Below are 16365 nucleotides of genomic sequence, written 5' to 3'. Positions count from 1 at the left end.
TTGAGGACGAGACAATTTGGTACAATTCATAAAATTGTTACAAATTTTATGATTGTTCCAAAGCAGTTCAAAAACTGTACTTATCTATCCAAAGTTTTAAGCCCAGAGGTCTAGAGGGGGTTATGACTGGCAATGAGAACTAGGTCAGTTCAATCCCATAGTTCTAGAAAATACATATCAAACTTGTTTCCAAAAAGATTATGATACGATTGGGAGCCGCAATCTATCAAATAGAAACAACAGATGACCATTGGGTTTTTGGAAACTGAGATTGGGGGGGGATATTTAATAGGGGAGGGGGAGGGGTGGTTAAACAGTTTATCCCAATTAGTTAAGGATGTTACAAATCTGTGAATACACAATTACTGGGACATACATACCAAAAAAAAAAAATGCACTAATCGTACAGCATCTTTTTGTAGCAATGTTGCAATATATAGTTCATCCCACATTGACTTAAATTTAGAAATCATTTGCAGGACCAGAGAAACATTTTAAACATTTTTGGAAAATGACAATGTCATATAGAACATAATTAATGGAATTGCATAAAAAATGTTCCATATTACTTTGATTAATTCCAAGCTAATGTTGAGCATTGGCTAGGTTTATAGGCTGGGAAAATGCCCCCCCCCCGACTGGACGGCCACCAAATCGAAATAGTCAGGCTGAAGCGGTTTTTTTTGTTTTCTGTAGTTATGAGATATTGGGTGAGTGTACAGGTTGCAAATAAATGTTAGGTGGCGGACAGCTATGCCGTCATGGTTCAGGTGAATATGTATTATGTGTCTGTGCTTGTCAGTAGTACGCACAGACTCATACATGCACAAAACAAAAGAGTGTCATTTGACATGCTTCCTTTCCCACATCAGAAAAAAACATTAACGCCACCAACAGGAAGGCTCTTTTTCCTCTTGACTAAAAACAAAATAAATAAATAAAGAGGCACAAATTATGTCCCTCTCATTACAGTCTGTGGATGATATCAGTGCAAGTTGCATTTATAAGTATCAGCTAACGTATTATAAATTTAAAACTGAAGAAAATTTGTTGTAATTAAGTTTTGCTATACTGAACTAGACTAAGTTTGTAACCTGCTTGATCAAGTCAAACAACATCCCCATCCTCTGTATAGGAAACCTATAAGAACCATTTCTTAAATTAGGAGGAAGTGCTTTTAATTGTTACAACTTTCATCGTGGGTGTCATTTCCTCGCTTCGAAACAGTCACACCAACATTTCTCACAGCTCTTACACAAGTTAACTTTAGATGATCAATCAGTGAATGCTCACGTTGCCGCAGTTATGGTAAAATGGAAAAGGTATAGTGCGGAGCATGGTAACAGAGTACCTCCTCTTTATTTCTCCCCGCGCTACCATAACAGGGTTTCCAAGTTATTCTCCCCCCCCCCCCCCTCCTGCCTCTCGCTCCCTTCCTGAAGCAAGGTCAAGACTGGGCTTTGATCCATCTAACACTTCCTACATTAATATCTCTGCCAACAATGTCAGAATACAAGATAACATATACATACGTTTCGTCGTTGCAAGGCAGCACCGTTCAATACTCTCACACACATGACACTCATCATTCTCCTCTGCCCAACCAACCCCTTTCAACCAACACTGCAAAATTGACCTAACACATCTTCTTTATTTTACAAAACGACTTTCTCCTCTGTTTCACCGCTAAAAAATCTCTTTCGAATGCAGCAGATACCTATACTGCGATTTGAAATCGTGTGGAACGGGTGGAAAAAAAATCGCTGTGAAAATGCTCACCGTCAAGATGACGACGATGGTGCCGAGGAAACCGCCGGCTACGACATCGCTCGGATGATGCTTGTAGTCACTGACTCTCGTCTCAGCGCAGAAGACGGCCATGGAGATGCCGATGAGTTGGAGCAAAGGTCGTAAGAGAGGGATGGGGGAGAAGACAAACCTCCGCTGCAGGTAGATCTGAGGATATTTAAGAAATAAAGAAGGAAGTTTTTTTTTTCATTTTTATTTATCACATATTCCTCCTGGTTCCCTAGATGACCCTGGGGCTGTATCCCTCTGAACCCCCTTCCCCCTCCCCTCTCTCTCGGTCGGCAGGCCTGCCCTGGGCTGCTGAAAACTATAGAATGGGTCCCGACCTATCTGTCTGTGATATGAGAAAAGAGTTGAGCGAGGCTATGAATTTGTTGGATGTGAGAGTACACTGGTCGTGTGGAGACAGGTGACAAGCCAATGGGAAACTAAATATAGGGATGTTACCTTACAGTAGACGATAGCCAATCACTTACCACCCAATACACGAACAGGTAAAATGCAGTAGATGAGTGTCCAGATGGGAAAGATAACCTGAAAAAAAAAATGAAAAAAAAAACTCTAAGCTATATTCAAAGATCATTCACTTAAATATTGCTACGATTTTTGAATCAATATCCACAGATGTTTAACTTAGGATATGAGTTTTATGAACTATATTTCTCTAGAATCTGTTGAAATTATTTACTTCTTGCTCCTAATCATCCATACAGAGCAGACAATAGGTAGAAAAGTAAGTTGTCTTATCTGGTCGAACCATTCTCAGTACTAGTTGAGCAACACTTTGTGTTAAAAAAAAAAATAGCCCCAAAATAGTCTACCAAGAGCGAAAAGGTGCTACGATGTGGACAGCTAGCAATTTTTTGATCAATATTATTTGATCATAAGCTTCCCTAATTTCATCAGAGCTATAAGACAATAATGTCTTAATTCTCAACAGACAAAATAGAGCCAAAAGAAAAATGATCTTTATGCATTTGATTGATTTAAAAATGCAAAATGAGGAATCGAACCAATATTACCTGGCATCTGTTTGAAGTTTCAAGTTCCCTCCCATACAGTGTGCCTCTTCGACATAGAGAGGATGTCCATCAGCGTCCGTGCAGTTAATTTGGGACCAATCGGGTTGACACAGGGCAATGAAATGGGGTCTTAAACGACCTATGAGGTACTTGCTGCAGTTTGTTAACAAAAAATTGGCGACCTGCCCAAAGAGCATTGGTCCAATGGTACTGTAAAGGGCCACCGCATAAGGGTGGAAGGAATATTTGCCGACGGGAACACGGCTGTAAAGAGGCTTCTTGGTCTTTGAGAACTCGTCGTAAAGGAACCACTCCACGAGGAAAATCTGAAATAGGGTAAAAGAAAAAAGGTTGTGGATGTGACAGACTCGGAACCTATCCTCGGTACATAGGCCTTTAAAAGTCTGGGTAACCCCGGAAACTAAAATTGCCCAGAGAAGCCCCCTAATTGACAAGGATATGCTAGATCATTCTGTGTTAGGCAGAGAGAAAATACAATTGTCAAAACCATATGGTGAACACCCCAAAAAAAGGTCCAGATGGCTGACAAAAAATGCAGATCAGAAAAGAAAAGGAAAAAAGAAAGCACTTCTAGGCACTTTGGGCTGTAGAGTAAGAAGAATCCGGCTGGAGTGGGGGGGGGGGAGGCTTGGATAGGGAGTGACTAGTCCTGGAGGGTGTACAGTGTTAAAAGGTTACCACTTGGCAAGAGAAAGAGGTTACTAAATTCTTAATCCACGATATCCCCCAAGCAAGGCCGAATAATTTGTTTACGCTTCTTTTTTCTCACATATATATATATATATTTTTTGAGGTGGGAGAGGAGAGGGACAAGGGTTATTTAATCAGTTATATATCTATCACATAACTAAATAAGATGATTGGGTCTTCTTCTTTAAACAAAGTATCAGATTTGTGAATATGTTGTGGAGAGACAGGTAAGTGAGGAGCAAAGTAAATTCATATTGGTGAATATCTTTACAAATATGAATACATTGTTCCATATTTAATGTACAATATATATATGTACATCACATGCATTTTATAACCACATGCCATTGATAGGCTGCTCTCCATATAAAATCTTGTCAGAGCAAAAAGTCAAACCACATTTTATCGGCTAAACAGTGTGGTCTACCATGTCGATATAAAGTGCACACTGTAAATTAGGTAGCACTGTGTAATGTTCCACATCTGACAGAAGGGGGGGGGAGGGGGCATATTATTTGCCTCTCAGAGCACCACTTACAAATGTTCCATATGGCACTTGCAATGGTTCCCAAGAACGTTAATGTCAGTATGAATTGCCACCTGCAAATATCAGCCATATTTCTTGTCGCCACAAAAAATGACTATTAGACAAAAACAACTTGGCTATATTCTGCCTGAGATTCACTAATTTACAGTGTAATATCATTATTATAGTTCAGAACGTTTTTTCCAATCATATAAATGTTGTAAAATGTTGCTAAATTAAGTAATTTGAATGAATGTGGTCAAACAAAGTATAGTGAATTTAATGAAGATTTAACCATTGGAACTGGCCTAGATGAATAATCAATATGTTCGAGAGACTCAATATCCTCCCTGTTCTAAGATCTCTCTGAATTATTTTTTAAGGAATTTTTACAACTCATGATCCTCTGGCTGTACCTATCTACTGTATATAACAGTCAAATCACGAAATGAATTAACCATTCAATGCTTTGATCTGAAATGTACAGGCTGTATACAATATTGTAACATGATATGCTTTAATAAACCTGGCCAATTAACTTGTTTTGCAAGTTAATCAGAATTTCAGCTAAAGTTCTGCTTTTCATAAACTACTTGCAACTTTTAGCATATATGTACAAGCTCAAAATTTTGTTGTAAAAAAATTTCTGATGTAAATGTATATATTATGCAAGGGAAAATGTTACATAGTCAATAACATGCCCCACATACTGCTTTAAGCAGCTTGAAAAATATGCAAAGCTTAACAAGGGTGCAATTAACCAGACACTTGCTATTATCGAACAATACCACTTAGGAAGTAGTAAACTGTTCCTTAGTAAGGTGGGAAAGAACCTACCCTGGCCACTATTGTGTTAAATACGACCCATCATACATCGCCCGCCCATTGGTAACAAAGACATTGCTTCCTCTTAACTGTAACTAAAAAGACATTTTCAAAGATTCTTTAAAAATGTCCTTCTAGCTAAAACTGTTTGGAACAAGATCTCACAATTAGACAGGGAAAGTTGTTTGTCGCGAGGCCTAATGCACGTACCTTCAGTGAATCTGGACAATGAGCCTGATTATCTTCATACACCAGCTTATAGGTGCCAAAGACTGATGGTAGGTAGTAAATAGTTGTTATATACCAGAGAGGTGTTGTTAACTTGTTAGCTTGTTTACGAAGGTCTAATCGTCTGCAAGTAGGCTACAGTGTGCTCGGTCTTTATGGTTATACAGTGAATATTTCAATCGATGCATTTATGTTCAGGCTGTACTGTGGTTAGGGTTAATAACACTAGGGTGTTGAAAATACCTTCCATTTCTTGCTCCCTCATTGCGCTTCGCATTTTGTACTGATTTTGCTTTCATCTGTGGATACCACTCTCATATATGGTAACGCATGACAAGAAACTAAGGCCAAAAATATTATCTCTGACATTTTAAGTACAGCCCAAAAGATTCCACACTGTAAGAATATTGCGGCCAATTCACCATACACACAGCTACAGTATTGAATTTGTTCCTATTAGCTTTCTATACATTATACATGTACAGACCTGTCCCAACAACAAAACATATAAACCTGCAGATTCCCCTTCCCCCTCCTCCACATTCTCCCCCTCCCCCCCCAAAAAAAATAGGAGACTACAATTGCCTGAAACCTGGAGAATTTGCAAAAAAAACAGGTCACCATGTTATTACATCCTAACAAGTTCTTTGTTCGGTATTATTCAGTGGAGTGTTAGCTCAGTGGTTAATGCCGGTGCCTTTCAATCATAAGGTCCCGAGTTTGAGGTCACTCCAAGATTAATGTATGTCGTCCAGTTACAGAGTTGTTTACAATTGGCAATTCATAATCATGGACGTTAACTATGAATGTAAGAGACTGACTTCGGTCAGCTTGCGTCTTTGATAAGCAAATGATGGCTTCTTCACGAGTTCCTGCTTGCAGGAAGAACTAATATACATACATTATATTCAGAATTAGCACGGTTAACTTTCTTTCAGTTTTCACACGTGGATAAATTGGAGTTTAATTTAATTTAATTTAATTTAAAATTGAGAAATATATCTCTCAAAATGCAACTTAATAGTCGAGCATCAGCGAATTCTTCTGAGCCAAGTTCATTCTAGGCATGGTAGAACGAGAGTGCTAAGGTTGTGGGGAGACAGGTAAGCAAGGAATGAAATAAATATATTTAAACCACACATACTGTACATAACACTCTTGCTCCATTATGAGAACTTCTCAGCTACATGCATCGACACATGAAGAGAGAGAAAAAGAGAGAGAAAGAAAGGTCGGGAAAAAAACATACCCTGCCCTAAAATATATTCCTCTCTTTATTGTCCCTCACTACGTCTTTGTTTTGAGTTACATTCTTTGACATTAATTGTTGAGTCATATATTATTAGGCTTTACATCCAAACATCACCGCTGAGCAGAATTGCCAGAGTTTGTCTAGAACCCTTGAGACGCCTCCACGAAAGAACCCTTGCAGCAAACTTGGTACTCTTATGAATTCATCAATGTTTTGCACCCAACCCAGAAAATCGAGAGAAATTCAGAATAATTAAGCACACTTCTGGCAAAGAAACCAACCATCATTTTTCTACAAATTTCTAGAAGTAGGGTATGTCAAGAACACTTTACATGAGTCACTGGCTTCCCAAAACCCCTTGAGCATTTTGCATCTTAATAGGTAGGTCTACATTCTCAACTTAGCTGACATTTATTATTCAATCTTGCCATTCTCTCTCTATACAAGGTCTGTAAACCGACACTTGCCTTGCAGTCAAATCCAACCTCCGTCTGCTTGGCTGGTCTGCAGTATGTAACATATACACAGTATATGTCAATGAAGCAACTATAGTAATTCAAAATGACTAAAAACCATGTACAGCTAAGCAGTTCACTCAATCACATGCCAGATTGAAACTGAACGTGATTCTTTCGGTTCTGCTAGGTTCCTCGGTTGGGGCCTTTCGGCGATAGGCCAAGCATGAAATTTAAAGTCTCCGATATCATACTTCCCTACATTCTAAATCAATCAATCCAAACCATATATAGGCAATCGCTCATGTGAGTACTCCGAGAAAATCATCGCCTCTGGGAATTTAATGTCACCTATAAGTCTCAGGGAAAAGAGTGGTTGTGCAGCTTTCAAAGTTTCGAACAGTTTCACAGAAGGTGAACGTGACTCGTCTTCCAGCTTTGTTTGAGCCAGCAGCAGACAAAGACAAAGACAATGTCACCGACGGACTGACTGTCAATAAATTTTCCATAGATCGTCAGCCAATTTTTAAAAATTCCGCTGCGTTAATAAATATCGATAGTTCGGATTACGGTACGTCAAGACGACAATATATGTAAATGTGACACACTCGAGTCAGTATAGGTGTGCTGTATGAGCTGAGAATTATAAATCATTATTTGCATGGGATAAGGGATTCAAGTATAAATACCAAACAGAAATACCATCATGAGATTCCAAAATCAAGGAATATAAGTTGATCTTGTATACACAGTCCAAAGGAATTAATATAAAGGGAAGGCAGAGTGTTTATTCGGGTTTAATTATTTTAATATTAAGGATCGGACAATTGTTTTGACGGCATACCTTGGAACACAAGACGTGCTCCCTTATCCTTCTTTTCTAATAATAACAATAACAATGATTATAATCAGCAGTTATTTTTACGACGCTGAAGTGACCAAAACTGTGGGAGAAACCCTGAAGGGTTTATGGATTACAGCTTACACGTCGGGTGGCTTCCAATTAATTATTCAACATTTAACTCAAATTTGGAATCTTATCAATTTAGACAGTCATTTCAGAGCCCTATAGGAATAAGCCAAACATCCTCTTAGAAGTGCTGAGATTCAAATATCAAATGGATAAACGATCTTAATTCCATAATCTCATTTCACCCATGCTCCCCCCCCCAATCCCAGACCTCCCATCCTCCTATTGTACATCAAATAGAAGAATTGGTTTGAGAAACTTCCTGGCCATGAGTACAGCTAGGTGGGGTATGCATACGGCAGGCCTGTACATGCACCCCATATATGATGTAGCCTACAGTACACCTGTTCTTACCTCGCTGTTATGAAAGCACCATTATACCTGCATCATTGCATGACAACTGGTTAATTAAAACATTCCAAACAAAACTTGTTGCTTTGTGTTTTTGCAGTAAAAATTTCCTTTTGATATTCTTGTGGTTTTCCTCTTTTATTCATTTCATTTTATTGTATTTTTAAATTTCACTTGATTTGAAATCAATTCACGGATGCATGAAGCCTTCCCCAAGAAATGTAAATTATAGTTATGTTGAATGTGACACATATTACACATCAATTCAAGACTGCTGCTATGAGTCCCCTTCTCCCCCCCTCCCCCTTCCCCAAACCACCCACTCTTCCTCTAGCTCACATCCTTCACAGCCAAAACTGATGAAAAAACCATTGCACATGTAGATGCTGTAGTACTGTTGGTCTGTGACTGCAGCCTTTATCTGATAGGTAATGCACTAATATACCATCAAATTTAGCTTTAATCAAACAAAAAACAAAAAAACAACCAAATCAGATTATAATGCACTAAAATCTCCAAAGAAGGAAATTTGTCCTCTCTTGATAAGCTGAAGACCCCCTGTACACCTGAACAATTACCAGTAATTTACCCATCCAAGGTAATGCAACACATTGTGATGTAAGGCTGACAAGGACAGGGGATGACCCCCTCCCTGGGAGCTAAGGTCAGGTCACTCTATGGGTCCACTTTTGCCTCATTATACCAATGACACCGAGGAGAGCATCTCTACTACCACCACTTAAAAGAACTGAAAAACACATTTCTAACTAAAATAATCAATGCTTGTATCCAGACAAAACTAGTATATATATAATACACTATATGAAATTATTATTATTTTCTTTTGGGAAAAGAAATAACCTGAGGTTACCACTTCCCTGTTGTTACGGGTAATTTCCCATTTTTATTGTGATGACGGTATGGTACCAGAAATAGGGGAAAATGGAATTGGGTCAAAAAAGTTTTATTCAAGATAATATGCACATATACATGTACAGTACAGTTTGTGTGTATTTCTTTGAGTGCAGGAAACCATACGTGTCTGTTATTTACCATACACGCTTGGTTTGGGGTTGGCTGTATATTAACAGTTTTTGGGTTAGTCCAAAACATGGCATCCCAAAATCACTAATTAAATACTATATTATTTTATATTAGTAGCGCTTATAGTAAAAGGTTTGTCCAGAAATAAATTTAAATTTCACAGATGAAAATATTCATCCTAAGCATCCTGTCAAAATTTGCATTAATTGAGTCCCAGCTAATAGATGTATACCGTTTTCGAGATAACCACATTCAAAGTTGACATGTTTTGCAGCAGAAGTGAAACTTGAAGCAAACAGGTGTGATGTCATAGAAGCACACTTTTTTTTTCTCTATGCTTTTCTTCAAAATCTAATTAGAATATTCTACATCAAAATTTGGATGCCATCATGTATCTCAGACTGAATAAAAATGAAATTTATGTCATTGGTATATTAATAAATGCTCACCCCCTTACAGTACTTAGGAAAAGAAGGAACCCTATCTAATCCATGGTTGAAAGTATGAAGTGAAAAATATAACAAAGTTTTGACGTTTTCAAATAATCAATATATATCCCAATAATGCCATGTAGGCAGTGGCGGAGCTAGGGGTATTGGTCAAGGGGGGCGAGAATGGTCTGTAGGGGCGCTTTCGACACTATCTAAGCGGAGCGTCACCACAGGTTGGCGCGGAGCGTACAGAATTTTTTTGTGTAAAGATACTCCTAGATCGCCGGAAATGACCCTTTCCTGGCCTTGCTAATTTGCAGATAAACAAAGAATAAATAGCTGTCATCGCCAACAAAATGTGACAAATGTCAATAGGTAGACGAGAGCGCAATAAAAAAAGTAAATAATTGCGAATAAGTCAAAAGTGGTAAAAAGCTGAAAAGGGCGCCAGCAGTCCATTTAAGTCCGTCAGGGGGGCATCCGCCCCCCCCCCTGACTGTATGGACGCTCCGCCACTGCATGTAGGGGCTGGAAACAAATATCACTGTGATATATGCATTATGTGTTCCTTCTACATCGTTTAACATAAAAAATTTCCTCTAAACGATTAATTCTTTCAAAGGGTCTTTTGCTTTGTCCAGAAAGTTTACATGTTGATATGTAACATATTGTTAGGTCGACAAAATCCCCGAAAAATGTCTCATTTCCTCTTTCGTTTGCTGAATTGTTTCCTTTTTTCTCTTACTTTTTCCTTTAAACTTTTGGATTTGTTCCAAAAAATTGGTCATTGAACCCTTTCATATGAATTCATACTTTAGCCAGGCAGGCATAAAAATACTATTTTGTTTACCAAATTTTGAAAACCTTTATGACTATATATAAATAGAGATGTAAGAGAACCGAACACATGCATGAATGCAATGCAGCTTCAGTATTATACTGTACATACATGATACTAGGAAGCTACCACCAAAAGCAAATTTAAAGTCGGTTGAGATCAAAAACTTTGACCTTGAGAGGGCAGATGTATAAATAATCCCTTTACGAAAACAAAACTGATTTCTGTTTTTCGGGTGGGTTGCTTTCTTTACTCGGATATATAAATATCTTGAAAAAGCTTTTGAAATCGGAAAAACAGCCGACGGGCGGTATAGTATCCCGAATCGACTTTTGTGAGTGGGAATCAACAGATAAGCTCAAAAACTACACCTATTGTAGATCGGGTTTCGTATTTCGAGAATTTGTAAGGAATCGTAAGGTGAACAGCGGTAAAGGAATTAAGACATGTAGGTATAGATATTCGAGACTGACTTGTCCCACTTAAGAGTTTAAATAAGTTCACATTTTACTCCAACCTGTGATATTGCTTGAGCTGCTAAATGTGAATGAATTAAAGGTATGTAACAAACTATGATAAAAACAAGTTACCATGCAATATATTGCTTTTAAGCAATGATGATTACCACCCAGCAACTGATTATTTCAAGTTACTGCCTTCAGGCAAAAGAATGCGTACTTTTAAGGGTTCTAAAAGATTTACTGACAGTTTCTATCCTTTTGCTGCAAAGATTTTCAATGCGCACCAAAACCGTTAAATAATTTTATACTCCAATATTTTAATATTGCATGTACAATTACATACTTTGTAGACTTTATATTTGGATATGAGGGCATTTATATATTTTTGTAAGCTTTAATATTTTGTAGGTACATTTTATATTTTTGTTCATCTTTATATGGTGAGTACATTTTCATATTTTTGTACATTTTGTAGGAACGTTTTCATATCTATGTATATTATTTTACGTCTTATATGTTGTTTACAACTTTTAATGTTTTGAGCTCTTGTAATATCAACCAACTTCCATTGTATTTTTATATGATTGGCTGAATAAATATTTATCTATCCAAGCATGCATGGTGTAGCAGGAGTACTGAGGTTGTGAGGAGACAGGTAAATGAGGGAAGTAAAGTTAATTTTCTTCAAATTTAAATTAACGATGACCTCTATCGATATGAGAGTTTATCAAACTGCATTCAAAAGATTGACTATAATTCACTCAATCTATTATTGGGTCAGAATTAACTCTCGCAGGAAAATAAGTTTTAGTCTATTGAACATCCTGAAAGAGATCTCAAATTCCTTTTAGAAAATTTTAACTTGTTAAAATTTGGATCCCCTTGATGCCCTTTAAAGGGTAGTCCAGTAGTACTCCCTCATATGCTAGAAGTCTAATTAATGGTCACTCGTGCGCCAACTTGAGCAAGCATTTTACTACTATGGCCCTCAAGGTAGTATTTCTCAATGAGATATTGTCTTAATTAACACTCCTCAATTAGTATGTCTGTAGCCCTGGGCATGTGAGCCGTTCAGACTACTGTGACTGCCATCTATGCCCCCATTACTTGTGCAAAACTTCACAAGTTACAGGACATGATTATTGTGCCCCTCCTTAATTTGTTGGTGTCCTGCTATACAGGTTTTGGTGCCCCTCAAACTCACAATTCCTGACCACAGGCCCGAGGCTGAGAATATTTTAGGGTTAAGAGGTCAATGGTTCAAATCTCCTTCTAGCCATTAATTTCCTTTACACTTTTCCCTTAATTGTCTCAAATTTTCTGTATTGGTCCCAAGTATGCCAGATATTCAAATATGGTCACATTTGGTCAAAATTCTTAAACTTTTTTTTTATTACCACCTTGGCAGAATTGTTGACATTCAGTCATCTTGTGTGTTCATGTAGAATGTCTGGGAACAATTTGGAGAACAAAGACCCCCAGGAAAGTACTTTTTGAAAACTTCTAGCAATTATAGTGTGCTATAATTTGGGTACCTATACATACTACCTTTAATTGTCTAAAATTTCCCAGGCAGTATTTCCATAATTTAGAGTATCAGAACAACCAGGTAATTACTTTAAATACAAGGCTGTTAGCAAAATTTAGTATCCAAAATTGGATGCGACTTTATGTATAATATCGCCTTCATGTTGCATAAACACATGTGTACATGCAGTTACAATAAATTTGTACCGTAAATGGGGAATATCTACATCCTCAGAGTGATATGATATGTGAAGACAGAATAATATGCAATTTGAGGCAAACAAAATTCCTTCCTCAGTTCAGTTCCATCCAGAAATATCTTTTGTAATCAAATGTAATCACACTGCTGTGCCACTCTATCAACTGCATTTATATTGTTTAGATTTCAACAATTTAGGCGGGTCAAGACCTGCCCCGTTTTTCCACCTTTCGATTTTCTTCAGGATCAGAGGCTTAGTGTCTTACTGAGAGATATAACTAAAGGTCCCATGATGTCCCTCCCTATAGTTCTGGAAGATTGTTTATCTCATATCTTTCGAAAGGAAAGAATCTGCAATGAGTGACGACTTTGGATTCGAATAACCATAAAGAGAATATATGAGCGGATACCAGCTTGCAGTGTGATTGATCAATATGTTACAACATGAAACCATGGTTGCATGGTATCCAGCTGATCTATGGTAATTGGGTTTTTTTTCTTTCAATGTTGTTGATGCTTCTTGTTTTCATTTACTGTTAAATGTGCTCTTGTCCGAGCCAACCAGGGGTGCAAGCATAGCCCCCCCCCCCCCCACCGATCCTCCATATTCTTCATAACATTATATAAAATGTTCTCATAAAACTATAAACAGTACTAATGTAGTCCTACAGTCAGTATGTTTTTTACCTGTGAACATTTTTGTTGGTAAAAAAAAGACAATGCCAGGATTGAAGAATTTCATCATGTTGGTTGCTTACATTATTATGGTGTGAATTGTTATTGTGTTCAATGTAAGTTTTGTGGGATGGGGGAATGAAGCAGAAAGAAGCTAGGGTTGGGGCTAATGTGAGAAAGGGTTTGGAATAGGGCTTGAGGGTATATGCACTGTTTGATATAAACCAATGTAGAGCTGAAAAAAGATAACTCCATATAAAATGTTGCCAGGAAAATATCCACACATTATAGGCCCCCTCCACCCTGCTACAAATTCTACATTCCGACCACAAACTCGGACTCCTAAATTTCTACCTAGGTATTAATGGCTATATAAAGTTCTGGAGGATACCATGCAACTGTTTATACAATAAAAGAGAAACATGCATGTCTTCTTGATCGAGAGCAGATGCTAAAACTTCAAGCGATGTGGTTAGGAACTGAACTAGATCACCCCACTCTACAACCCCCAATTGCCCCAAGTTATTTGGCCTACTTCCCAGTGTGGTATATGTCTGGACCTCAAATGAGACAATGCTTACAAAAAGCTGGATGTTACTCTGATAAACACAGCTGTACTATTAAGCAGCTTCATGTTTTCAGTAGCAAAGCAGCATTGATCTCTCTCTACCTCTAAAGGATCATCCCAGCTATAAATCCATTCCATCAAAATACCACATCTTTACAGCTGACAAATATCTATCATCTTTCGGGGTTCAAGGGAGGGACTGTGAATGAACCAGTTTATAGGATGGTTGTGTTAAAGCTATGAAGTAGAAAGCATCTGTCAAATTTTTCTACCATCACAATATTAGTCCAACCATCTTGCTCATAGTTACTCCCATTTTTGCAAAACTGGCATATTGATTTCATTATTTCATTTTGTTCAATTTCCCTTTCACCTTGCTTCAAACTACAGAAAATAATAGAGATTATCTCTTGTCAGTGAAACCTTGACCCAAATCACAGATAAGAGATTGGAACTGTAACAGCTAGATTATACTCTTATCATCCCACATATCATGGCCCTGGACAAATGTTACAAAACTGTCCGCTAAATTTTTATCGGTTGGACTCTTTCAACAATTTACCCTAAAGCATTCAATTTTGGGTGTGGGAGGATTTAGGGATGGATGGACTGGCGGTAGTAAAATTTCCAAGCAAGAATGGTTCCAGATGGCCAGTTGACCCAGGCTGTCTTTACAGTTATCACTCATTTTATGTTTTTGCTGATATTAGCAGGTGACATAGAGGTAAAGTCTTAACAATATTCCACCACAATGACAAAGACAAGTATGTGCACCTAATCCCCTAATCCCTCATAAAATATATTTAAACCATTACAAACCACAGTATGACAAGACAAGTATGTGCCTCTAATCCCTCATAAAATATATAAACCATTAGAAACCGCAGTATGACGTCAGAGTTGAAATTTTGACGTCAAAGGGTTATACCTTGGTTTCGATCTACACTAAAAGCTGCGTTCAAATTTTGGGTTCCATGCTATTTATAGTTGACTAAACTGACAAAGCAATTGAGAAAAATATATTCATTTGCAATTCTGTTTGGTTGCATTATTTGACACCGAAAGGAAGGAGGAAGGAAGAAAAAATGTGTATGAGGAAATAATATCTTCTTTTTTAAATAAAAAACTGCTTTTAATCAACTGCAAAATAAAAGAAAGGAAAATATGCAACAAAAAAATAAGGCACCTATGTGTTGAAAATTCTTGTTGCTCCTATCTTTCCTTGTTACATTCTAAAAAACTTGTGAATTTCCTCCTGTCCTTGAGATTAGATCCATATCATATCAGTTAAATGCTAAACCAACGATAAACCAGCGATAACCTTGCAGTTTAATGACAGATTTAATCCCGTGAAATCAATCAATCAAGGGTTGCCAGGATCACTTCCTGAATGCCAATTTACTAGCCACGATGCTAAACATTTCCTTTTATCGTTCTTGTTTGTGGAGTTGTTTTTCTTTTGTTTTGGTTTGTTCATATGTATTGTAATCTTCATGATTGAAATAAATCCATTTTTAAGCCGGCATATCGACCTTCCAATTTCCTATTTCCGTTTCTTGCAGACAAAAAGAAACAAATCAATCCCAACAGTAGGTTGATATATATATTTCACTAATTAATGGGTTGTAGGGGTAGACAGGTTAATTAGACCTCATTGATTTGCCCGCACAAAGGTACTCATGTTTACGTTTCGTCACTGGTTTCTATAATTGATCAGGCAACTTATCTAGACGATCCATGCATGGTGTGGAGCTTAGAGATGATGCTGTTTTTAAGATTCTGTAAAACCAGGGTTGTGCTTAAAAGTGAGAAGAATAAGAGATAAAGAGATTAATTCCCTTTGAAGTAAGACTTTTGCTGACAAGAGTAATAATGCAGGTTTGGTATCCCTGCCAATCCACCTCGATACTATACATCGTAAGCAGCTTACATTTACCAGACAAAGACGGGCTCTCCCTACGTTGTCTGTTAGAACTATACATTAGAAATTACTTCATATTTGTATAGTGATACTCAGCTACTGTACCAGTCATCAAAATACAAAAAAAATATAAAATAAAAAAAAATCATACTTTCAACATTGTGCAGTGATTTCAGATATATATCATAATTATATAGAATGATATTTTTTCCCATGATATTTATGCTAAATATGAAGAAGTACACTGAACTTTTGCAAGGCTGCCATGGCTGTAATATTCCAATTGTCTGGTTTTAGTTGTTCGGAATAAGAAAAATGATTCACAACATGCATTGATGCTGCGTTTTGCTATGAATACATGGACAGTGGGTATTCACTCTGTTGTAAGATAAGCTACCGGTGACCTTGGTAATTTTTAAGCCCTAAGATCAAAGCATTTTCTCTTGCTAGCCTTTGTTCATGGTGTGAAATTAAACGCTCATGATATGAGAAGAAAAACAAACAATGTGCAATCTAAGGGCTATATCATCTTGATAAAAAAACTGCCAATCA

General features: G+C 37.4%; 1 protein-coding gene across 6 annotated transcripts in view; it reads right to left on the bottom strand.

Moving 5' to 3' along the window:
• LOC139980762 (phospholipid phosphatase 2-like) overlaps positions 1-16365 on the bottom strand; it is a 46566-nt gene that overhangs the window by 7267 nt on the left and 22934 nt on the right. For all 6 annotated transcript variants that reach the window (XM_071992666.1, XM_071992669.1, XM_071992668.1 and 3 more), the window contains exons 4-6: positions 2832-3157; positions 2286-2343; positions 1780-1956 (exon numbers count right to left, since the gene is read on the bottom strand). In XM_071992666.1, coding sequence (XP_071848767.1) covers positions 1780-1956; positions 2286-2343; positions 2832-3157 — 561 coding nt within the window. The remainder of the gene's footprint in view (positions 1-1779; positions 1957-2285; positions 2344-2831; positions 3158-16365) is intronic.

The sequence above is a fragment of the Apostichopus japonicus genome, chromosome 15 (genome assembly GCF_037975245.1).
Source record: "Apostichopus japonicus isolate 1M-3 chromosome 15, ASM3797524v1, whole genome shotgun sequence".
NCBI lineage: Eukaryota > Metazoa > Echinodermata > Holothuroidea > Aspidochirotida > Stichopodidae > Apostichopus > Apostichopus japonicus.
Note: the sequence above shows the minus strand (reverse complement) of the source record. Positions and strands in the feature narration are given on the sequence as shown.